The following is a 26,743-nucleotide window of genomic DNA, read 5'->3' on the forward strand; positions in this document are numbered from 1 at the left end:
TTAAAAATAAAACACAGGAAAAGGTGGAGGACCCATCCTCCAATCGCTCTTACTGGAAATTGCAATCATTTATATTCCTCTTCTCAGGCAAATACATGGTCATCCAAGGGCCATCTTCGGTCATTCCTGGTTGCTTCTGTTCAAATCTGGGGAGCACCAGTCAAAGCATCACCTTGACACGCTATTTTTTAGAGGATTCCATCAGCAGTAATTTTTTTCATTTGTGTCAGATAAATTTGAACACAATATTCAGAGGGCTTTAAATAAATGATACTTGCCTACAATTGATCATTCTTTATCACCAAATATTAAGGGATGTATTTACCCTAAACATTTATCATGGGGTTCTGATACTATTTCGGACTAAGAGCTTTCATGAGGTGCAGCTTACTTCACTGGTGCATAAAGGGGCTAAAGCGTTTAAATTGGGATGAAGTGGAAGATGGAAAGGAGAGAAAGACAGTTTTTTTAATGGAAATGCTGGATACATGCCAGACAAATTACCTTATCAATTAACGATAGTAATTTATTAGATAGCAATGTATTGTCTTTGTCAAGACCTTTTGAGATTGCCCGAAACTTTTTAACACTTGTAATTTCAGTTTGCGATACAGTATAGCTGGGATGGCGAACCTATGGCACGTGTGCCACAGGTGCACACGGAGCCATTTGTCAGAGAACGTGAGGCGCTGCCCTGTTAGCTGGCCAGCTGAGTTCACCCTTTTTTAAAGCCATATTTTGCCCTCCCCAGGCTCCAGAGGCTTTACAGGAGCCTCCGGAGCACAAAAAACTGTCCCTATGGGCAAACTGGAAGTTCGGGAACGGACTTCCAGTTTGCTCGTAGGGTCTTTTTTTGCCCTCGAGGCTTCAGGGAAGCCTACTGAAGGTCCCTGAAGCCTCCAGAGGGCCACCGGGCGGGGCGGGGAGACTTTTTTTGTCCTCCCCAGGCTCCTATAAAGCCTCTGGAGCCTGGGGAGGGTGAAAAAAGGATGCAAAAAAGGGGGTTGTGCCTGTAGTGTCGCGCATTGCATTATGGGTGCGGCACGCCCGTGCACGACCCCCTGCGCTTCCCCCACTTATGGTACGCGAGCCAAAAAATGTTCGCCATCGCTGCAGTATAGTATCCTAAGCAATAGAAATGCTCTAATATTACCTTTGTCCTTGTTTGGTTACCATAAATTAACATGGCTCTCCTGTTTCAACTTATACGTAATATAAGAGATGAGGTGGCACAGTGGTTAGAGTGCAGTACTGCAGGCTACTTCAGCTGACTGCTAGCTGCAGTTCGGCAGTTCAAATCTCACCAGCTCAAGGTTGACTCAGCCTTCCATCCTTCCGAGGTGGGTAAAATGAGGACCCAGATTGTTGGGGGCAATAGGCTCACTCTGTAAAACTGCTTAGAGTGGACTGTAAAGCACTATGAAGTGGTATATACGTCTAAGTGCTATTGCTATATTAGGACTGCGCATTCTTGAAAAGTGGTTCAGATTGCATCTACCTCTTATTGACATTGTACCTCTCTGGTATTCATCAGAGCAAGCTTTCCTTATAGGGTATCCCTCCTTTGGAACAGCTTGCTGAGGGTTGGTTGGTTTTTACTTTTTGTAGTATTAGTATATGAAAGCCTGTGCGCTGTGGTGGTTAAGATATCAGGCTAGAAATAGGAACCTGGGAATTCTAGTCCTGCCTTAGACACAGAAGCAATTTGATGACCTTGAATCAGTCATCCCAAAAGCAACTGGATTTTCTGTGTTATTTCTCTTGAAGATGTTCCAGTCAGAACTGAAGATACTTCTTGAATGGTGGAGAATAGAAGGATTTATTATCCTTAATCTTATCTAGTTGTTAGCATTTTGATATAGATGATTGCAAGGAAATAATATATTTATATCATATCATATCAATGACTGCAGGGAATATAAATCCTTCCATTCCCCATATAAAAATATTTTTTTATATTTTCTTTTAATGTAAAATTTATGAATGAGATAAAATATTTTCAGGTTTATATTAGTGATTATTTAAAGTTATAACCTTATTAAAAATAGAATTCAAGACAGCTAACAATAAAATATTAATTAAAATTCTGGCTGCAGCAATTCATACATAATTAAAAAGTCAGTTACGGGTACTGTACATCAATTAATATGCACCAATAAGAAAGACACAAACAACAACCACTAAATTCAGGTTATTTCAGTTTTTAAAGCTATCTTTAAAAAGTGGCAGATGACAAAGAAAGCGAGGACCATAAACTAGACTTATTTTTAATTCTTGTTGACCAACAGGACAGTTTTTCTTACAGAAGATGAAAGCTAATAAGGCTCATATCTGAGAGGTTGATTTTTCAAACACCCTGTCCCCAAATCATGAAGAGCTTTACTAGTCATAACCAGCATTTTGAATGTTGACCCCAATAGACCAATATCTATTGCAGCTTGCTGGCAAAATATAATTTGCCGCCTTTAGGAATAAGTTAAACCAGATGAAATGTGTATTGTCAGCTAGGCTAAGCCAATCTGTGTAATGTTTTTTTCCGTGTCAGAAGCACCAAAGTGCTTCCATGGTGAAAGGATTTGCTAGTGCCATCACCATTGCCCAAGGGACATCCAGCTGAGGACTCCTTTTGTGTCCCTGTGAAGTTACCCACCGAAGTGGTCCCCATTAAACTCACAGTCGCCCACTTTCGAACTACTGAGTCTGCAGGAGCTGGAGCATGTGATGGGCCCCACTCCATGGCAGCAATCAGTCTCAAACATGTGCCTGCCGATTGGCAGCCCAGCTTTCTAACCTGATGAATCACCACGCTCCCATCTTTGTAATTATGACCAAATTGTATTTGATTTGAACATTAATTTTATGCCAACTCTTTCAGCAAAGTTGAAGTCTAGCTTTTAAATTCTCAAAACTGTGTAGTTAGCCCATACATCAGACTTAGAATTTGACAATATTCAGTCAGGTTGACCTGCAGATAATAATTTAGGTAAGATGTTGGGAGATGGCCATCGCAGAGAAAGTGGCAAGGATAGCTCCAGTTAGTTTTCTAACTCAGCCAACAAGTAGAAAGACAGGGTTCATTTTGCTATGATCTTAATCTGTCTGGGACAATTACTGATATATTTTTAATCCTGATTTATTGCTCCGAGAAAAGATGCTGCAACTTTAGGCTAGAATGTCACATTAGTGTATCAGTGTATCAGTGCTTCTAACATGAAAGATGATTCTAACTCACTCGTTCCCGACATTGTTTAGTAGATACATTGTAATCCTAGCATGCTCTACCTAGACGGAGCCATTCACTTAAGATTGGATCCAGAAAAGTATTTGTAAGTTTTTATCATCTTCTGTAGCACAATCCTCCAAAGTCTATTCTTCTACTTCCTCACTATATTCAGTGACTTTTATTTCAGTTTTTAAACAGACATTTCAAATGTATATAATAGAGACAAAACACAAACTATTATCCAATTTCTATTGCAAGCCAGAAAAATAGTAGAAACATTAAATGGAGAACTGTTAGGCTTACCCAATGGAGTAAAAAATTTTTTAAAAAATGTCTGCCAATTTGCCTGACATCAATAATTGATGGCAGATTTTAAATCTCCATGAGTCATAACAGTTGATAAACGGTTCAGAAGAAAAAGCAGTATATTCAATACTATATTCTGTCTGCTATGAATGAGGATTTCATGAACTGAAGACAAAATATGAACTTGAAATCCTTGTTCAAACCCCAGTGGAATCTTTTTCTAGATAAGGGCATTTCAGATTGCTATTTTTGCATTGACTGTTGCATCTTTCATACATTAAATTATAACTTAGAAGTAATTGGCTTAGAAAATGGGAGTTAACATACCGGTAAATAGGTCCTTTAAAATACACAGTACTCTATAAGAATTCTTGTCTTAGAGTTTACTAGCCAGAGATTACAATTTAAGGTCTTCAAGAAGTATTTCAAATCTCTTCTGCCTTTGGAACCTGCAGAAATGTCATATTAAGATCTTGTAATTATCTTTCCTATTCTTCTTAATGACACAACCAAAACTAGAAGAAAGATAGTAAACTATAGGATGTCAAGACTAAAGCGGAAAATAGTGTTCTAATAAAATCAAATCATTTGAATTAGGCTGAGAATATTACTGATAGGAATTTGCTTTATTTTAATATTATTATTGATTCGTGATCATTCTCAATATGCATTTTAAAATGTAGATATGAATATGCAAATTGGAATTTTTTTAAAAAATGTATTTCTTACTGTCGCTTTGTTTCTTAAGCAAAGCAAGGCATGCAGAAGAAAGAGAAAAGGCATGCATATGAAACTAAGGCAGAAGAGGAAGGCCTCTTTAGAAGGGATGAGATTATTTTGTCACTGAGTTTAACATTATGAAAATATATAAGGGATTTGTGTCTCCGTGGATGGATCTGAAAGCTTTGGTCATTTGTCAAGTGTTTCGGTTGGAGTACAAGTGAAATCAACAAAGTCATGCATACTAACAAACCCGGAGAAAATAATCATCTTACCAGGATGCAATTGCCTATGATTTTTGTGGAAGCTCTTCTCTTATCTTGAATTCTATACAAGATAGAATTCTATCTATACAAGATAAAATTCTATGCAAGAGGATCTGGCATCGCATCTATTCACCCACAGAACAGGGTGGATGCAAAATGTGAGTATTTCCAACAGTTTTTCTTAGCTCCCACATTCTAATATGCTGCATTTGGATGGTGCATCGTAGATTACAATCATTTGATATACTAGCCTAGGATTGGGGAGCTCCAGGTCCAAGACCATTTTTTCCCACCCTAGAAGTTAACCTACAGGGTTAGTGTGGGGAAAATCTTGGAGGAGGTAAATGCTATGCAAGGCACCTTGAGTTCCTGGTGGAAGGACAGGATATAAATCTAGCAACTAAGCGCTATGGAAAAAAGGGAGCTTTGGGAGAGAGTTTTTAAAGTAATTCCTGTTAAACACTTGTACTGTCATTTCAAAACCATTTTGAGCTGCTAATAAATCATCCCATGTGAAATATTTCTCTATAGGCAAAGCAGTCAAGAGTTTCTTCACTTGCCTGAAGGCTGGGTTTGGCTTTTCTCTGCTGGCAGGATTTGTTTGGTTTAGAATAAAATATGGATATATATTATACACACACACACACACATACACACACACACACACACACACACATTTTCAGCCAAATTAATAAGTTAAATTAAGTTAAATAAACAAATTCAAATATTTAATTCAGCTCACTCTGAAACAACTGTTAATGTCTTTGGGGGTTGCATTAATGGTAGTAATGTTTTGTTTTCTCTTTTGTTTTATTTGTCAGGTAGTTGTCATAAGACCAATAACCTAATAACATAGGTTTATATGCATATTTATATATATTTTTTAAAAATCAGGAAAATACAGGAGGAAAAATAATGCAAGATACAATTTCTGGTGTTATCTGTTCTCATCCACTTTTCTAAATATCTTGATCTAGTAATAAATTAGCAATTCCAAGCTGGAGCAAAGGTTGTTTAATTTTATTTTTAAAGGGTTTTTTAAAAGCAGGATTAATTAATTCCATCGTCTGGGTTTGAGATTTTTGTGCAGCGGGAAGTAACAAGCCTGAAAGTCATCCTGATCAGTATTTGGAATCCTATAGAGTTAAATTAATCTTTCAGATATCTTGCTTTTGTGTACACAAGAACCAGCAGTTAGAAGAAGCCCACATATTCCTACTTGGGGGCAAAAAAGAAAAGTGAAAATGCTGTCTTCCAAAATCAAGAAGAATCTACACTTTTTGAATGAATTTTGTTTGTGAAATGCCAAAAGAACTATGTTTCATTTTCTCCAGCAGTTCAGCCTTGAGGGGTGGAAGCCAGCATAATGTAGTCAAGGGCTCCTGAGAGAGTGCCAGCATGCTAGCTGTATGTTCTACCACAGCATCTTTTTAGCTGTGTTCACCAGTGTGCTTGCTGTCGCTCCTGCATTTGTTGAATTCAGGATGACCTTTGTATGAATAAAGTCAAATAGGATTAAGGATGGAATTTTCAACAATAGGAAAGAGCAACAGATGTAGCCGGCATTGAACGTGGGAGGATTCTTGATGTGAGGTTGCTTAAAGCAAGTGGCTGTAGAGGAGAGGGCCATACACACAGACACACACACACATACACACACACACGAATAAAATTTTATCAGGAAGTGAATAACAAATGTACAAAAATAAATCTAGTCTAAAAGATAATCAGGTACACCTAGATACCAGATACAACTAGATCTACGTAATGTATATTCAGTCCCTTTTGTTAATCATGCTTGTAGCTTTTTTTCATTTTTATTTTATATGTTGTTTTAGATGTACAAATTTCCCACTTGGGTTTTTTTAAAGCAATTTTTATTTCAGTCTCTTTTTTTTTGGAGAAATCAGTCATAATTTAATGAGTATGCCTCATTTAATGACTATGCCTCATTAAAAAAAGAGAGAACAGATTTGCTTCACAAATTTCAGTGAAGAATAATTAAGAACATTATTAGATTTGTTTTGGTAGCCACTTTAAGTTAAAGCATAAATTAGTTTAGTTTAACTTTGGAATTATTTATAAATGTGACGTACAGTAAATAGTAAGAGCATTCTAACAGAATAGTCTGTCAGGAGGTGGGAGTGTTTAACAATTTAACCAAACAATTACAAATATTATTGATTTAAAGTATTTTGCTTCAACTCTCCCAAAGATTAAAATATAAAAAGCAGTATGAAAGCAACATCTCAAAATGAAAAACATCGGTATCATGCAGTTTGAAGTCTCTTCACTAGGATAGGCTATGCTTTGTTGTGAAGATTTTTGTCCAATGCCTGATTTACACAGACGGAGGGAGGGAGGGAGAGAGAGGGGGGAAAGTGGGGGGGAGAGAGGGAGAGAGCTTAGTAGTTAGCACACCACCTTTGAAAAGGGTGATCAAGGATCAAATCTCATCTGATACTTATCTTACCTCTAGGGATCCTATTGTGTACTGTTGTTCAGTATCAGTTCATTTGTTTGAGTTATTATCATAGTAGGGATTGTCAGGATGGCTCAATTGGCATTTTGTAGCACACTATCTAATGGTATTTCTCCAATGAGTCTTGATAAATGGTATCAAGGGTTGATTGCAGCTGATACATCCGTGATCTTATGCCTCATATCAGCATCTGTACTCTGTAATTGGGAGGGTGGTATGACATTCTAGCTTCAGAGGTTGGTTGCACATCTGTTGTTCTTTTAGGTCTTCTTGAGTCTGGAATGTAGTGTGTGTAGTTGGTCTGTCTCAAGTTGTGAGAGCAGCATTTCATGACCAAGCAATATTCCAATATTTGAGGGGCTGCCACAAAGAAATGTGGATCAATCTATTTTCCAAAGTATCAGAGGGCAAGACGAGAAACAATGGATGGAAAATAATCAAGGAGAGAAGCAACCTAGAACGAAGGAGAAATTTCCTAACAATGAGAACAATTAACCAGTGGAATAACTTGCTTTCAGAAGCTGTGGTGCTCCATCACTGGAGGCTTTTAAGAAGAGACTGGATAGCCACTTGTCTGGAATGGTATAGGGTCTCCTGTATGAATAAGGGGTTGGACCAGAAGATCTCCGAAGTCCCTGCCAAGTCTATTATTCTGTTGTATTGAATAATATGTTGTTGGACAAATCTCAGTTAATATGGATACACATTAACTGCATCCCTAGATCTCTCATACGTTTCATACTACCCCTCTCATTAGATCTGTTGTTGTATTTCCATCAATTCCAGGTTCTTTTGTGTTGTCTGTATAAGGTTTGTTCCAGCAGCCCAAATGTCATCTGATTGTCCTGGTTCTCCAATATTTGATGTGGACATTGTTCATCTGGGTGACATCTGAATTAGCATTATTCATGTCACTCTCATATTTAAGGTAAGCATGCAAAGTACAAGAGAATAATAGAGTCTAAGGGGATACAATAGAGAAGCAAAGGCCGAAAAAATAAATAGCCTGTTCTCCAAATACTCATTCAGGATATACTCCCAACTGGAGTGCAACAACACAGTAATAACAATTACCAACAACAGAAACAGAACAGCACTGGAAGAAGAAAGAGATGTCAATTACACCAGTGCAAAGTGGCTGCAAGACCTGAGAGCAGGTCACAGCAATCTCCGAGAGTCAGAAATAGTCACAATCAAAGTAGCAGACATTTAATAGTGGATCAAAAATATGAAGAACTGGACACAACCTGGCCTGGACATAATCCACACTTACTGGCTAAATAAACTATGTTCATGAATGCCTAGCAGCAGAGATGAACTGGCTGTTAGCAGCAAGCTTCCACCCAAAATAGGTAACAAATGAAATGATAGTATGATCATGATCAATCCTCACAAGGGAACAGCACTGTCCAACTACCATCCAATAACCCATTTCCCTACAACATGAAATGTCCTATCAGAAATCTTTATGGGCCAGATAATGATCATAACATAAAATTGCATTGGAAACAACAGCAGAAGCTCAGAACACTAGTTGCTCATAGATAGAGCAGTCACCCAAAACTCAAGGTCTAGACCAATCTGACCACAACCTGAATTGACTATGGGAAAGACTACAAATCAATGCCAGATACATTGATCTGTAAATGCCTAGCATTACACAAAGTCAACAGGCCACTAAGAATCTTCTTCATGAACTCAATGAATTGTGGAAGATACCAGAAATCAACTCAAGACAGCTCATACAAGGAGCCATCAAGTATGGCACACACCAAAGTGTGATGCATTGTCTCTGCTGCTCTTCTGTATAGGATTGAACACCTTCAGTCAGATAATCACAAGGTTTAGGGTTAGGGTTAGGATTAGGGTTAATCACAAGGATAACATCACACATGCTAAAAGTGAAAAAGACATCATCATGATGATCCATCTGACACAGATCTACAGGACATTAGGATGTCATTCAGACTGGAGAAGTGTAGCCAAATGGTGGTCAAGAGAGAGAAAGTAATTAAAACTGATGTGGTGGAATTACCAGTGGGCCATATAGAAGACATCCAGACCAGTTACAAGTATATTATTATCCCACAGTCACATGGGAATGACATGTAGAGGCAAGGAAGATGGCAGTATTCAAGGATAAGATAGAACCTGAAGAGCTAGCTGAATGAGAAGAAGACTTTCCATACCATCAACATATATGCCCTGCCAGTCATCAAATAACCTGCTGGTATTGTGAGCTGGCCAAAACAGGATATGGAATCTTCCAATGTGAAACCTGAAAGCTCCTCAAAATACATGGGTTTCCATCCCAAGCCCAGAGACTTTACTAGACAGAAAGAGAGTGGGTGGGGTCTGCTGACTGTTATAGCCACCGATCTGGATGAAAGATCATATATGAGAGCATCCAAGAGAACATCAGTAAGATGGCACGCAAAGATGAGCTGCTGGGAGAATTCCTGAGGTGGCAGAAGACAAGGGAGGAAGATCAAGTAGAGGAACAGCCATGGCAAAACAAGACCTTGCATGGGATGTATCATTGACAGCTGAAGTGGCAGACATTGTGAAATCCTACGAGTGACTGGAAAGGACTGGATTAAAAGACAGCATTGAGGCACTGAGAGAAGCACAAGAACAAGCACTAAGCACTAGATCTATAAAAGCAGGACTCTATCACACTAGTCAGGACCTGAGGTACAGATTATGCAGATAGACTTCAAAGACACTCCAACACTAGTGGCAGGGTGTCAGAGACATTCAGGAGCAATGTACATTGAATAGTACTACCAAGTGTCGGGAAGAAGGAGTATGAGAAACTGGAGGAGTGCCGGAGCCTGAAAGAGAAGATGTTGAAAGTAAAGGTCAAAGTGTTCCCAGTGGTGGTAAAACACTTGGGAGTGTGACTAAGATTCCCTAAGCTGGAAGAGTGGCTCCAACAGATCCCAAGAACAACATCAGAACTCACTGTCCAGAAGAATGTGTTGCTGGGAACAACTAAAATCCTCCACAGAGCCCTCAAATTCCCACAGAACCAGAGATTGAAGAAGATGAATGCTACCCATAGGAATGAGAAGGAAATTTTTTAATGTAAAGACTAACTTCATGTGTCACATACTATTTTCCCATTAGAAAGGAATTCATAATAAAAGAGGCATTCTATATATTTTATAATCTTAATTTCCTGCTTAGCTTTAATCAGTAGGAATATAATATTTTTCTGATTTAAAGACACTACCCAATGCAGAATTGACAAATTATTGACTCTTATGAATAATTATGAATGAAATGGAATCTCTTTGTACTGATCAGGACAAAAGAAAAAATCTTCAGGTTATTTTAAAATTACAGATTTTATATCAAGTTTTAGGAGCAAATTGCAATTCCTGAGACAGTAAATCCAGTTTCTTTATATAACATTTAAGTATTATTTTAATTGTTTCACTATCTCCACTTTAATAATAATTTCAATTAAAAATTCTGGTTCTAGTGGCTGTCATAAAAAATTGTTTTAAAATTGCACATATTTGTATATCCTGCTCAGACTACTGCACCCAAAACGCTCTACCAATTTGGCCAGAAATCAATTGTTATGGGATTTAAACTTCAAAATATCTGAAGGTTGTCTGCTTTGTGAAACAAGTATTGTAGTTTGATAAAAAGTTTATTTAGTAAAAGTGCATCAGTGTTGTTCAATTTATAGACAATCTTTCAGAGAAGATTGACTGTAGAGTCCTTTGCACATCTACTCAGAAATAAGTCCCATTGAATTCCCCAGTGTGTGTTCCTTCAGTAAACAATGGCACTGAATTTCTGGCACTGATTTCTAAAATCCTGCTGAACAGGTTTTCCTTAAGCTGATAATGAGCTCAACAGGTGTCAGTGCCCACATGGAAAGGACTCTCTTGTTTCTTTAGAGAACAGTAAGCTTTGTGTACACAAAGAGATGCGTGTGCAAAGATTCCTGAATCTACTGGCTGTTGACACCCAGAACTCCCCTGCAAAACCACATGATCTAACCTGGTAATTTTATACCGTGTGCCAACCGTACCTTCTGAAAGCAGCCATTTGAGTGACTGATATATATGAAAGCAACAACGCTAGCAGAAAAATTTAGAGAACATTGACTGGACTACATGCTTTGTGCAGTGATAGGTGGATTCTGGAATGCTCCTTTGCTGCATATTAAAAATACAAAGTCATCATTTTGGTTTTATAATATATAGTAATACTATATAATATATAGTAAAGCTTTTACATCATTATGAGGTGATGTGAGCTAACACCCACAGCATTGCATGCTTAGACTTGGATGGTAATTATGGCTTGAACTATAAACCCTTTCACCCACTTTTAACCACTGTGTAATAACTAGCAAAGCCACTATATGTCATTAAAATATAGCCATTTGATTTATATTTCTTTTTAAAACCAGACTATTATCGTAGTTTTAAAGAACATTAAAGTTAACTTGTTAAATGGCACAACCTTACTGTTTCTAAAACCTCCAAATCATGAATTGCTATAATACCATTATTGAGTAATAATGCCCATAACATTCTGAGGAGCAGGTTATTATGTATTTATTGAGAACTAAATGCTGTTTTCTGCTTCTTAAATTTTATACAGAAGATAGTTATGCTGAAATTAGTGAGTCTGGGTTCTGTTACGTCATGTTTTGTATCTTAATGTTTGTGGTTTGTGGAAGCCTAAGAAAAAGTTGCATGATATCAAGGACTTTTTCAAGATGCATTTTAGTTTATAAATGTAATTCTCCTTTTTATGGGAGAAAGTCTTTGAAATCATTTCACAAACAAAATCAAAATGTATAGCTTCCAGACAATAAGTTGCAAATCTCTTAGATTTGGCAGAGCAACCTTAGGCAAGAACTTAACTATTTGTCCACTGGACTATAGTAATCCTTTTTCAGAATCTAAACTGAAAAAATAGCACCCATCTATCTTTTCCATAGCCCTCTAATTGTAGCCTCCTTCTGTACCCTTGAGAGAGTGAGACAAACAGTTTGGGCCAGAATAGCACCAGAAATAAAAGCTTGTGGGGGAAAAGCCAGCAGATAGGTTAGCATGAATTTAAGGTATACCTATACAAAAATAATTCTAGCTGTAGCCTCCTACATACAATTTAACCCTCCAGGATTACCTGGTCACCTTTGGGTTGTTTTTCAGATTGGCCTGCAGGATAGAAATGTCTTTTTCTGACATTTCTGTGGAAGTAGTTGAGAGGATTATTTGTTCTTTAATTTACCTAATTAGGCTACTGCTGGCGTGCTCAGCATTGATGAGAAAAGAGGTTTGATGGCATTGAAGTGATATGGGAGGCTTGCCCTGATCAGCCTCCTACAGCTTTCAAATGGGAAGAGATCTGGGACAAGGACACTTCTGAGCCCCAATGGTTTCATTTTACATAGGTAAACATAATAGGATAGATATAACCCCTTTACCAAAAGCATCACTTGTGAGTGGGGTCCAATTGGTGGCTAGGTTTGCATACCTTGATTGTTTTCCCAATGGTTCAGATATCTCCTGGTCATGAATGGTTTTTTCCCCCAAATCAAAGAGGATAATGTACATTTTAATTTATTTTTATTACAGCATTTATATCAAACTGGTGTCAAACTGGATTTCTTCGAGGGCCAGGTCAGCATTGTAGTTCTCCTCTATGGGCTGGCAATGGGGGAGCACCACGGGAGGAGACGCGACGGATACCCCCTGCAGCACCCTGCCAGCCAAAATGGGGCACATGGGTGCCTCATGCTGCCCTCTCTTGCCCATTTTCGGCCTGAATGGCCTCCTCCGGCACTTTACTGGCCAAATTGGGGTATGTGGAGGCCGAGCACGGACCCCCGTGCCTCCAGCAGCACTCTGCTGCCCAAAAATGGGCTGTATGGAGGCCTCCCAAGGCACCTGCACTGTCTGCTTTTGCTCTCCTTGGTCTCCAGCAGCACTTTGCTGGCCAAAAATATTTTGTGCTGCAGGAGATTGTCTAGGCCGAAAACAGGCTGCAGGGCTGCACACGGCCCATTTTGTCCATTAGAGGCATTGCGGGCTGGTCCATTGATATTTCCAGGCTGGCCCCATGGACTGGATTTAAACACCCTGTGTGCCGGATCCAACCCACGGGTCTTGAGTTTGACACCCATGATTTATATCCTGCCTTTTCTGCTGGCATAAGTAGTCAAGTGGTATGCAACAATCAAATCAAATGTAAAATATAAAAGCAAAATAATACAAGCACAAAGTGAGCATAATTAGAAATAAAAAAGTCAGCAACAAAGATATGTTTGTGAAACTGTGGGAACCCCAGGATTTTCCTGGGGAGAACCCATGAGCCCCACATGATGAAGCCCTCTCCTTTATGTCACATTGCTAAATGACTGACAGTAGGGATATCTTTTAGAAGGTCTTTCCTGCTGATCCAGTTTGGTTGATAGAGGAAAGGTGACCCTGTAGATTCAGACCAACACCTTAAAAAGAAACCTTGAAAGTACAGAACTCAATCCCTGAATATTGCGTGATAAGCAGTCTCCTATCATATTTTACACTAACTGCAATTTCCAAGTACTTTCCAAGTCTTTTCCCTAGCTATCCATTTGCAGTCTATACCATGCTCCTGAAAAATTGCTATGTTGTCTGCTGCATGGATCCAGGGCTTATCTCAGACACCCATATGGTATACTTCTGCCTACCCAAACCCTTGCTGATCTCCTGACATTTTATTACTTTATTTTGTTATTTATACAATTCATTGCCCTCGTTTTATTGTAACTGTAATCCTAAAATAGAATACAAAATAAGGTTAAGAATAAAGTATGGCAATTGTACAACCTATTCAAAGATTGAAATCACAGAAAATAATACAGTAACAAGAGGCACAGGCAATTAAAAGTTTTAAGCTAGTTGTAAAAATGTACAAGGATTTTGCCTAAACCACAATTGAACAGGGAAGAATTCCAGAGTCAGTACATTAAAGTGCCTTCTATTGAATTACTGTTCTCAGGAATAGCAGATTCCCAGCCATTACTGCATGTCAAGAAAATTGACCCTAAAGATCTTGATGAATGGGATGGATATATGGGAGGAGACATTCAGATGTCCAGGTCCTAAGCATCATGAATTTGACTCAATAACAAATTGATAACTGGTGTAGTTCCTTCAGGCAGTTTTTATATATTTAGAGTAGTTAGTATTTTCAGTACTAGCTGAGGCATTATTTACCTCTTCATCTTTAAAACCACAAAAGTAACAAGGAATGGTTGTGTCAGTTGAAATAGATAGTGCTGAAAAATATAATTTGATTCCATGGAAACCACTTGATGCATTAGTAAAAGAACAATAATATTTCTACATTACAATCTTGAAATCTTGACAGGCATTGTTCATAACCAGACAGTCTTACATGATTTTGCAGATGTTCTCCAAATATAATAGCAAAATTAAACATAATGAAAATGTATCAAAATGTTAACAATGTTTCAGCAAACTTCCTGAAAGATTGCATATGTTGTCACCTGAAGATCTTCAGAGGGTAATCCCATAAAATTGTGTGGGGTGGTGTTGTTGTGTTCCTAGTAATGTTTACTAATTTTGTGTTATAATGAGGGGGAAAATACTACATAATTCTGTGGACAAAAAATGTAAATATCAAATTCACTTTTCAGTGTTATACAAATATTAAGAAAGGACACAAATTGAATTAAATAACAGCAGAACTAATTCTATTTCAGTAGAAGATTACATATGGCTGATTTTGTCTTGGCTTGGAAGCTAAACAGGGACATACTTGAATAATGTTTGGATGGGTAATTACCAGAGAATCCTAGAACTGTGGTCTAGAAAATAGTGCAAACAATCTCCATTCTTTTGCTAAGAAAACTGCATGGATATATCCATGAAGTCAACATGACAAGCTCAATTTGAAAGAGATTTTACTTTATAAGTAATTTAAACATAAAATGATTTTTTTAAAGAAAGGAAAGGGGAGATGACTACAGAGCACTGAAGAAATTATTCCAATATCCTCTTTGCTTCTCCCATGTTGGAAAGGTGTGTTTTGATGCATTGATAAATTCCAAACACTGGAAATATTTGCCAGAGACATTACACATATGTTTCACAGCTGTGATCTTTTAAAAGTTCTGTAGACAAGCTTACATATTTCAAAGTAAAGTATATTAATAGTAGAACAAACCCAAATTATGTAACTTAATGTTCTGAACTTCCGATCACAGGCAATCTTCACTAGCCTTTACTGAACATCCTTTGAGGGATCCTGTAAAAATGAAACCATAATGTTCTGTTGTGTTGACTGCATCTTAAAAGGGAGCAATTTTTTTTTTAAAAAAACAAAACTTTCCACTGATTTGCAAAAGGTCATGTATGGTTATTATTCTAAAGCTTGCATAAATAAATTAATTAATAGATTAATACATATATTAAAAATTCATAATCTCAATTTTACCCAGGACTCTGAATTTTTCTTAAACCATGAATAAATACCATGCTTCAGGGGCAGGAAAGACATGGAATAAGTTGAACAAACTGCTATGAAATGTGTTCTCTGATATATCGCTTGTTTTTAAATTCTATACATGTTTTAAAGCTGCTTTAAGTTTATCAAACTTTTCTAAGTTAATTACATTGTGGAAGAGCCTGCTGCTCTTAAATCAGTATTATCAGATAATATTGTAACCCTCTTATATGTAAAGAGAGCTAAACTGTAGAATATTTTATGTATATATTGTTGTACTTTTCGTATATGCCTTCCAGCAATAAGTACAGGTATTTAAACTGATGCTCTGTCAGGGATTTTATTTGTTTATTGATTTGATTTCTATACCTGCCGTCTCAGTCAATGACTCTGAACAGCTTATAATTCAAATAATAAAAATACTAAAAATATTTTAAAACAATAAAACCACTAAAACAGTAGAAACATTGACATAAACCAATTTTAAATAAAAATTCTCAAGTTTTATCCCCCAACAAGTTGAATTCTGTAGTTATTATTTCTACTCATAAATTATCTTAAAATAAACAATAAATGATAACGTTAAAAGCAAAGAAAACTAAAACTAGCTTTTCCACAGGCTACTGCAGTTTATAAAGTGAGATTCTACAAGATGGCTCTGCCAAAGAAAAATGTTTACAAGCTAATACATTTATTTAAACAATGTGGAAATGAAAAAAAAAACATTTAAAACATCTATCCTGCTTCACCTCACTTTCCTACCCTAGCAAGTATTCAGGACAGCTATATAACTCATCTTCAGAGTTCAATTCACATTAATCACATTTATCTTGCCTTGGCTTCTCAAATTAAATCCTTAGAACTTGTTATATATGAGATAAAATTGGAAATTGCTCCATTTCAAACAAAATGGTATGGATTTTGTCTACTTCAAGTTAAGGCTACTCCATCAAGTTAAGCATCAAATGTTTGCTAGTCCCAAGTAAAGTCTGCGAGCTGGATGCAATGTTCAGAACAATTTATTATAATCTACTGATCAGATTGTTAGAATTTTAGCATTCACATTAATCAAGTTGGTCTATATTTGGCATATAACATAGGAAAGTTATCTGCCTTGGAAGAAATATAATAAAAATCACATTAAAAACTGAAGATAAGAACCATTAGGAAAAGCTTGATCATATATGACTAATAAAATAGATCTTGGGAGAGGGGATAGTTTAATTTTAATGCTAGTTAACTGCAAATCCATTACCACCAAGAGCCTTTCGAAGACTCATAGAATTAAGAGCCATGGTAGCACAGTGATTAGAATACAGTATTGCATTCTAACCTGCTGACTGCCAGCAGTTAAAAGTTGACTTAGCCGTCCATCCTTCTGAGGTCGGGTAAAATGAGGACTTACATTGTTGGGGGGAATATGCTGACACTGTAAACCATTTAGAGAGGGTTGTAAAGCACTACAAAGCGGTATATAAGTCTAAGTGCTAATACTAAGTGCTATTACTTATAACCATTTTTTATTGAAGAGAAAATAAAAGAGGTTACTCATGTAATTCACATTATTAACATAATGTCTGTCTTTGTAGCTATAAAAATTGAGATTAGCTCATCAGATTTTTTTAAAAATCTTGCTTAATTGATATTTCTTGCAGCATCTAATAATATCACAAATAAATAAACTTTCAACTAGATGTCTCTTCCCTTCGTGTCAGGCATTTAATAAAACAACGTTGACTAAATAAAGTTAATTTGTACTTCAACACTTGGGTTCCTGGGCACACCATGGAGGGGCTGCAGGCACCCATGGGTTCTGCCTTGCCAGCCTTTGCTCTAGGGCACCCTTTGATTTTGCACCTGTTTCTGCAGAGAAGTGCAGCCTCAGCCAAAAGCAAGCACCCTCCCTCATTCCTGGTAAAAGGAACCACCCGAAGATGCTGCCTCTGTCTTTTGTGATTCAGCTTATTGGCTCTGTTCAGCCTCTCATTACATCCAGGCATTGAGCATCACAGGAGGCTAGGGAGGAGGTTGAACTTGTGAGCACCCCACTTTTTTGCATGTTCTGGAATCGTGTAGCACAAAAGGGACTACAGGTATAATGAAACACCTCATAAATCCAGATAGCAGCATTATTATTATTCTGAAATAGGCCCCAATGAGTTAATATTCCACTTCAGGTTGCACTGCTTCAGTTCCTTGTTCCCACTTACAGGTGGAGTTGTAATTGTCAGCTTTGACAAACATATAAAGATATATACATGTTTATCAGTTTGTTTAGGATTGCTAGACACTCAATGAATTCCACAAATTTTATTTGATTTTTGCAAAAGAAAAGGCTACTTCAGTAGTATCAAGTCATTTGTAGTAATTTTTCATTGCATGTCATTAGCATTGTATTATCAGAGATGAACAACATTGATTGCCTTTTTTTGTATATTTAGAGCTAAGGTAACAGATTTGCCTGCAAAATTAGCAGTGCATACCTTATAGATATACATTTGAGTTCAATATTACATTTGTGTCAAAATCTCTTATCATATTTCTTAATATTAAAATTCCCTGGGAATTTTCTCCATTCTTTGCATAAAGAATGGATGGAATGGATATATTTTTCCTAGCTAACTTTTAATATAGCCAACATTTTATAAGACAGGGCTGTAGTTAATGTTTTATGCATAAGTATGTCCTGTAAACAAGCAGAAAGATACTCCAAACCAAGAAGGTAGAATGATACTATAATGCACAGGTATTTTATTACACACATTCTAAAGTGCATTATTTAAAAGAATGTCAATTTAAATTAAAATATTAAAAAACTAGAATAGACACATTAAAATATGAGCCATAGTAATTCCAAGGGAATAATACTATACCAGATTGGTAACCACTGTACAATAGAAAGAACTCATATGTACCATTGACTCAGTGTTGACTCATAACAACCACACAGATAGATTTCCCCATGACAATATGGCCTCAGGTTGGTCCTTCAGGTTTTCCAATGGTGCACTCATTGCCATCTTGCATAGATAAACCAGACCTTATAATACACATTATAAATATAAAACTAAATTAAATTAAGTAAAACTAAGTAACATGTAATATAAAAGCCAGAGAGGTCAGTGACCCTGAGGTCACTGTCATGCCAGAAGTCTCAAGTCCTAACTCAGAGTAATACCCCTGTTCTTCAGAAATAAGATGTGCAGGTGGGAGGGAAGAGTTTTATACCCCAAAAGGAGAAAAAATTGTCCTATCGATTTTTCTGACACTGGTGAATTTTGAAGAGAGCTTTGAAGGCTGCAAGAACAGTACACATTGGTGTTCTTTTAATCTTTTAATCAAGAGCTCAATTTAACTCACTCCAGTTAAATGTAACTTAAAAGTTTACACTTGGCCAGGAACTCAGGTTAACTTCAGTGTTTCCCATGCCTGTGTGTATGTTTCAGGATGTACTCACAGAGGCCAGCCATTTGTCCACCTTATAGTGTTAGGAGAATCTCTTCTGCCAGAACAAAGTGCAACTGTGATTTACTATCAACTTCAAGCAGTGTGCCCTGAAGAAAAGTCAAGAAGGGAGATTGATAGTCAAAGGAAAAGTTACACCCTCAACTCCTGGAGCAATTGCATGAGTTAAGACCAAGAAGGACAGCCTCTCAGATTTTTTTTAAGACCTGGGGGAATGCAAGCATGGATAAGGAGTTCTTGCTCATGAGTTTCTATTTACTGTATTTTTCTGAGTATAAGATGCACCTTTTACCCCCACAAAAGAGGGTGAAAATCTGGGTGCATCTTATACACTGAATACAGCATTTTTGGCCTACCGAAACCCCACCCCCTTTGTAAAAATGGACCTGCAGAGGGTTTGGAAGGCTTGCAAAGTTCTCCTGAGGGCTGGGGACGGCAAAAATGAGCAAAAAACAGGCCATTTTTGCTTGTTCCCCCCCCCAGCCCCTAGGAGCACTCTACAAACCTCCCAAAGTTCTGCATGCCCCCCCTTTTTTTGCAAAAAAATGAGGCGTGCAGAGGGTTTGGGAGACCTGCAGAATGCAAAACGTTTTTTAAAAATTTACCTCTTCAAAATCATTTTATACTCCGGTGCGTCTTATAGTCCCAAAAATACGGTAATTTGAAACATTTATTTTTATGTGTGTGTGCCTGTGTGCATGCATGTGTGCGTGCATACCGTATGCCTTCCTACTTAAATAGCACAAGTCACCGTGCCATTATTGAAAGTATGAGTATGAATGAGAGCTGAAGATGATGAGGAACAAAAATTTTAAACATATTTTGCAATTCAATTACAAACAATTCAATCCTTGCTCTGAGCCTTTGCAAGAGGCAGATAATATCTCAGAGGAAGAACTTCTGAGGGTCCTCTTCCCCCCATGAGCCATCTCAAGGAAACAGAGGCTTTAACTCCATACAAGAGTTAGCTTCTGGTCTGTTGCTAGGAAAGAATAATGATTCTTAAAGTATGCTCTATGGAATTCCCACATTTCCTCCAAATAATTTTAAAATATTGTGCGAATTGGACTCAAGAGCTATGGGAAATCTTTTACAGATTTTAGATCCTTTCACTTTCACTAGCCAAAAAAGTATCCTGTCACAGAACAAAGAGGAGATGATGACAGATCCTTTCACCAATGTTGCATTTGACCCAATTGGAAGGAAAGAAAAATCAGAAGATTTTTGGAAGAAAGTTCACAGAGAATGTTAGTAATAATCCCCCCCCCTTTTTTTTCCTTTCAATACAGCTTTCTGCAAGTGAATTCTCAACACTTCCTTAGATTGAATATGGAAATAGCTGAAAGTTACATTGCCTATAAGGCTTTCATACTCCAGCTATTGACAAAACATGTTATTATGCGCAAGCTCATACTTGCCATGATGACTCGTCAATGTGTTACATATAAAAGAAAATGAACAGAATTTTTTAAACATATTTTATTTCAATACTTTTTTCCTGAAAATAATTCATAGCTTTTTTTAATTGTTGGATCTTTTATTTAAGGAACAGTAAACAAGACAGTTTTTAAAAATCCAACACAACAGAGTCTAAAACTTAAAAATATAATTCTATAGTTATTACTAAAATTAACCACTAGAAAATTCTGGTGAAAGAAATATGTTCTTGCAGATTTTTCAAAAGCTGAGGATAATGGGGAAAAAGCTTAACTTGAAATGTATTTCAAGTGAAACTTGAGAATAAGCCCTTTCCCTCGTATGCCTCCAATAGTGGAGCAGTTTCAAGATTCACGATGTGGAATCTTGTGAAAAATGGCCTGTTAGACCCTAAGCTGTTGTGGGCTAGTATCACTTGAATGAACAGAGAATTCATGTTGGTTTGATATGCCCATTTCCAAGGAGTTATCCTAGATCAGGTCTAAGGAAGGTGTTTTCCTGTTGATGTCTCCCAAGCTGGATGGAGATGATAGTTATTTGAGCCATCCACCCACAATGGCCACCAGTTTCTCTTTCCTTCAAATCATTGCATTAGCCTGACATCTACATTTAAATTTTGATTTAAAAAAATACATAGTTGCTTGTCTGATGCAACCTGTAATGTTCATATAAACTTAGGACCAATTCATGTCTTTCATAGAGACAATAATAAAGACATAATTGAGAGTGGATATGCTTGTTGCATGTAGTCGTGACAAATGATCTAATGAGAAATAAGCTGGATCTCAGAGGGATGTTTGTGTTGGATAGCAGATTTTTATTGCATTTTTCATCGTTCCTGTAGAATGGGCAAAAAGGCCTCTTATTACACCACTGCATTCACATGTCAATCTTGTCAAGGAACAAATTATTAATGTTCTTTCACTGCCACACCCTATTATGACAAGGAGTTTCACCTATCCATCACCACCCAATAAGTAATATAAATTGCAAATCATTGTTTATTTGTTTATTTTCTACTTAGAGCAAATATAGTACCCGGTTAAGGTACTACTAAGCTTGAAAAGCTTAGTAAAGTTAGACCTAATAAGTAAGGGAGGGAGTCACTTCTCTAGGAAAGGGAGACTAGCAGGAGATCCCTAAATTGTAAGCGGGATTAAAGAATCAAAGAATTCTGGAAGAATATAGTGGCAAACTGCTTCCTAATTGTTGCTCTAAATACTAGAATGGATGTTCCATGAGGACATCTCATGGAATCGACAGCCTTGATTCAAGAGACTTGATTCTGGTGCTTGTTAGAGTTCTAGCCCTTCTTTCTTTCTGATGCTTAAAGTCATCTATTGCAAAAGGTTTTCTATCTGTACGTTACAACTTTTGCATACATAAAGAGAACCTAGTTTGTAACCTACAATTTGATCACAACAACAATGAGGTGAACAAAGGGCAGCTGGGATGATGGACATATTTATTTTAATTGCATCATATAATTCTTATATGTTGAAATGAGAACATGTTGTTGGAGGTGCAAAACCATTGAAATGTGAAATAAAGATGACAATGAAATTGCAGCCTAAATATAATTAGAAAGTGTACAGAGAACTCAGCAAGCTCCTTGACTAAGAGGGTATACTTCTAGCGTTTAATACATTTAATAATTTCCTGGAGCAGTTAGGTATCATATATGGACTTCTCCCATTATGTTTAAGCATATCTTGAAAAAGTAGATTCAAACTTAGTACATTCATAATTTAAATAATTTCCCCAGAATATGATTGATTGCTAACTCTCAAAAATCTGAAGAATTTCACCATCATTGTCCATATTTTTCAATATCAGCAACATGGCTTGTATTGAACATATATCTACACATCAACATTTCACCTGAATATTGTATTTAGATGAAAATAGATGTTATAAACAATTATGAGTTTATATCAATTTATACCTAGACTCTTTTTTAGGTGTTAAAGCACTTTTTTGGGGTTGCAAGTGAAAAATAATTGCAACTCTAGGTGACTAAATGTCACATCCTTGGCAACAATACAGTGAGAAAATATTTGATATTATGTTCTTACAAGGTTTTCTTTTCTTTTTTTTAAAATTGCTAATCTACTTTATAGATCTTCTGTTAGTAACCCAAATACTAAAAACTACTTAATTTTTCAAGATTGGATGAGGTCCGATGGATCTGTAAATGTCTACCACTTAAAAATTACAAAAAGTTTGCCACTATGACACAGTACAAATCCCTCTGATTGTACTGATGTCCTAATGTCTTTTGGAAGTATTTGTGTCAATAGGTTTGTCCTGTGATATCATAAGGCATATTTCATCATTTCCCCCTTGCTCCCTTCCTGTAGATTCCTAAGCTTGGTGCAATCACCTTCCATTCTAATTTTAAAATAGCTTTACATATGCCAACCCAAAGAACATGATTTAGCTTTGTTAAATTGTGAGAGTTGATTTGTGTAAAGCAAAATTTCTCAATTATTAAAACATCCAATGTATATGCTATAATTAAATTTCCAAGACAAAATACATTTTGATTATGTATGTGTCTATATATGTGTATGTGTTCATAAATAAACTTACGAAAGAGTGTACTTGAGCTACTGCCTGCTTGCCTCTTTCCAATAGATATACGCATGTAGAGAGGTAACTTTGCTTCCAGGTTTAAAATATTATGTCAGTTATAATCTATGTAGCCTTCTCTGTTTCGCTTCTTCCTTTGAGTGCTCTTCAGAAATAATATTAGACTTATAGTCAGAAAATCCTGGAATACAAGCCAGGACCTATATTATCTGCCTTTCATCTTTGTAGAATAAAAGATCTGATTGCGTGAATATCCAGTACCAATTCACGCTTCAGTACACATAGAGAATTGTTTCTCAAGCTAAATTATTCTTTGCCCAATTGTTTGCCACATTCTGAACATAAGTGATTTCTTACAACAGTTCAATATTAATGTGCAGTCTTGCCAAACAGAAGTGGAATCTTATAATGCAACTGCTTGAGGGAGTATTACAGATGCTGTCTGAAAAAAATTGTTATATTTTCTGCTGCAGTTTTGTGTGTCTATTATTCTAACCAAATATGCAATAAAGTCTGCTATTGTTATTCTTTAACTATTACTGAAAATATAATGTATTTATTAATAGTAAACAATTTACACATTCCTCTACTGAATCTTGTTTCTTTACTTAACTCTATTCCACGTACCAAATTTTTAAAAAAGTCACTATTAGATGAAGACTTCATAAGTCTGTAATTACAGAATGCAATCTCCATTTTGCATGCTCTTGGGTGTGGTTGAAATGCATGTTGAAACTGTACCTAGGTTTTAGACATACCAGGCAAGTACTGCTTAGATATTTTGGCACACAATTTTTATTTTTATGATTTCAGTTTTGAGCAGAGTTAATTTGAATAGACAATTGGCAAATCCAAAGAGATAGTGGTTTAAAATACTTTATTGTTTTTTTCATTTCCTCACTGACATGAAGCTATTGAACTAACCAATTATTCATTTTCTATTAGAATTCTGCAGTAGAAGTATTAAAATAGTTTTGCCATCAATCATTTGAAATTCAGCTAAAAGCATATGGACTGGGAACATCTTAACTTTTAGAGCTCCAAGACAGGCTGATTATTTATTATCACTTTGTTATGTGAGTGATAATGATTTATTCATTGTGGGAACCCAGACGGAAAGCAATTGCTGGCATTAGTAAGAATATCACTGAAGAACTTCAGCCAGCGAACAAACTTGGGAAAAAGTGAATTTCCGTCTCTAGAAATGTTATTTCATCAACATTGCATATTTTCACCTGAAAAAATAATAATTGATAGTAGCTAGGTGAAGAACTGGGTCCTCAGCTCAGTTAGGCCAAAATACTTGTATTTAAATATTTTGTCCAGATCAGATACCTTACACAACTATGTCTTCATCCAGGGAGCTTTATGTGCTTCTAATTGCATAAAGGAGGGGTCGGCAATTAATTTTCCCAAGGGGCCACATTAGAAATTGAGATTGCTGTGGCGGGCTGAACCAATAGGGCTGTGAAGATATATAGGCAAGACACCGTGAATTCAAGCCCCACCTTGGCCATGAAAGTCAGTTTGGTGACTTAGACCAGTCACTCTCAGCTTAACTCACCTCACAGAGTTGTTAGTGTAAGAAAAAAAGGAGGAGCAAGTATGTTGAATATATTTGTTGCCTTGAGTTATTTATAAAAACAATAAAGGAGGAAAAATAAATAAATAAGAAACAAACAAACAAACAAACAAATTTGATCACATGTGGGCTGGCTGACAGGGACAGTCAAAGATGTGTCTTGGAGGCCATAAAATGCCCAGGTTTGATATGAAAGGCTTATAAATGCTTTGCTTGGATTTTCACTGGAGCTTTAATTAAGCTTTTATCTTAGTTTAGACATTTGAGTGCAGTTAAAGAATTGAGGCTCTTTGCCCAGCCTCAAATGTGGTTAACCTCGGACCATTCCTTTTCATTTTGTCTTATCTATCCCAGAGTAAGTCTTAAATGCTTTGCTGCTTGAAGCTAAATAGAAAATTGCAATGTTCTCCTCTTCTTTGCTTTCTTATAATTATTTGTAAATGCCTTAGGTTTTTATCCTGTACCCACTTACGTGATAGGAAGACCGACTCCTTGATTGTAGTTCTTACTTTTACACAGGCTTACCAATTATTACACTGTTCGTTGTTTCATAGCTAGAGAAATCAATCATTGTTTGCTACTTGCTCTTATTCATCATTATTGCAGGCCTACATCCAAGTATTAAAACTTTAAACAGCAATGACATCAAATTTTTGCAAATTACCTGGCATTGTGTATTTGTGCTGCTGAAGGGCATATGTGAGTTACGTAGTATAATCCTACGTTATCTGTGGGTTTGTTTATTTAACCACAGGTTGCTAGTCTAACAGTCAATAAAAATGATAAATTGCCTTTGTACTATTTCTGTTACAATAACTGGAAGCAGTCGGCCCCACAAGCACTAAAAGCATAAATCATAATATGTATGAAGTTGACAGTTTTAATTGCTTAGCACTGGCATGCTTTAGTCAAGCGGGGGCATCATTGGTCTTTGAAAGATAGTCTGGATAGACCTACTTCTTTCTAAAATAATGCCATTGAGAACTATCAAATAACATTTCTTTTTAACCTCTCAATTTGACAGTTTCTGCACATTTGGCATTCTGGATGCTTGCTTATTGGATTTTTTTTTAAAGCCAAATAATTACATTAATGTCCATGAATGACCGTCGTCCTTTTTTTCCTTTCTTCTTCTTCTTTTTCTTTACACTAATGCTTGAAAGTTTTGGATGCATTCCAGATGAGCAGCTCTCACCAGTTAAGCACATGTAAGAAATATTTTTAAGTATGAAAGAAATGGCCGTAAGGCAAGAGTAATTTTTATTTTTAGAAAAGCTGAAAGAATAGGTGCTGATGTTTCAAAAGGATCCCGTTTTCCATCATTTCATGTTAGGCCTTCATTTGATTTTCATAGTATTGCTCATATTTTGACTTTGATTTATGTGTGTATGTCGGTGTGTGTGCAGGTACATGCCTGTGAAATAAATTACGATCAGCTTTGACCTCAGGGATGCTTTTACATGACTTGATTTTGAACAATCTCCATACGGGTGTGTAACATAACTAGACTACACAATTATATGCCTTAAGACTTTAAGCAATTTAGGCTAGTAGTTTCATCAATGCAATTGGCCAGTTCTCATGTAACATTGGAATCCTGTGTAACACATCTTTCAGAGACAAGAGCCAAAGGCTAAGTCTCTAGATAATGACTTGAATTTCTGTCTTTTTCCAAGTTACCCTGATTGTAAACTGACAGCTTTGAAGGACCTTAACTGACATCAAAGGATGCAAATCATCCAGTTAGATCAATTAATGTTAATTCTCATCTCCCATTTAATTCTTTAATGCGTTTCCCATTTTCTCTGATTTTTTTTTCCAGCCAAGCCCATTACCAAGTCCTGTTTTGGGGAGAAAGCCAAATGCTAGTCAGTCATTGCTTGCTTGGTGTAAAGAAGTTACAAAAAACTACCGTGGAGTAAAAATCACCAATTTCACTACATCTTGGAGAAATGGTTTATCCTTTTGTGCAATATTACATCACTTTAGACCTGACTTAATGTAAGTAGGAACATTTTACGTTTAAATTGTTCCATTTCTTACTTTTGTTCATTTTCGGTTTCAAAAGTGCCATCTTGTGGAGTGGGTCAGAAATGGGTAAATCACTTTATATTGTGCCATTTCTGAGGCTTTGTTCTAAACCCATAGCCATTTCTCATTTTTGTAGGCATGTTTTTATTCTTTTT

The 26,743-nt window shown here is 36.5% G+C and overlaps 1 protein-coding gene across 4 annotated transcripts in view; it reads left to right on the top strand.

The window, feature by feature from the left end:
• The window catches only part of EHBP1 (EH domain binding protein 1), a 255,492-nt gene that overhangs the window by 123,970 nt on the left and 104,779 nt on the right, over positions 1-26,743 (top strand). For all 4 annotated transcript variants that reach the window (XM_087716798.1, XM_014064362.2, XM_087716799.1 and 1 more), the window contains one exon: positions 26,380-26,558. In XM_087716798.1, coding sequence (XP_087572924.1) covers positions 26,380-26,558 — 179 coding nt within the window. The remainder of the gene's footprint in view (positions 1-26,379; positions 26,559-26,743) is intronic.

The sequence above is a fragment of the Thamnophis sirtalis genome, unplaced genomic scaffold, assembly GCF_051295495.1.
Source record: "Thamnophis sirtalis isolate CommonGarterSnake01/CBP01778 unplaced genomic scaffold, rThaSir2_p1.2 scaffold_5, whole genome shotgun sequence".
In the NCBI taxonomy this organism is placed as follows: domain Eukaryota; kingdom Metazoa; phylum Chordata; class Lepidosauria; order Squamata; family Natricidae; genus Thamnophis; species Thamnophis sirtalis.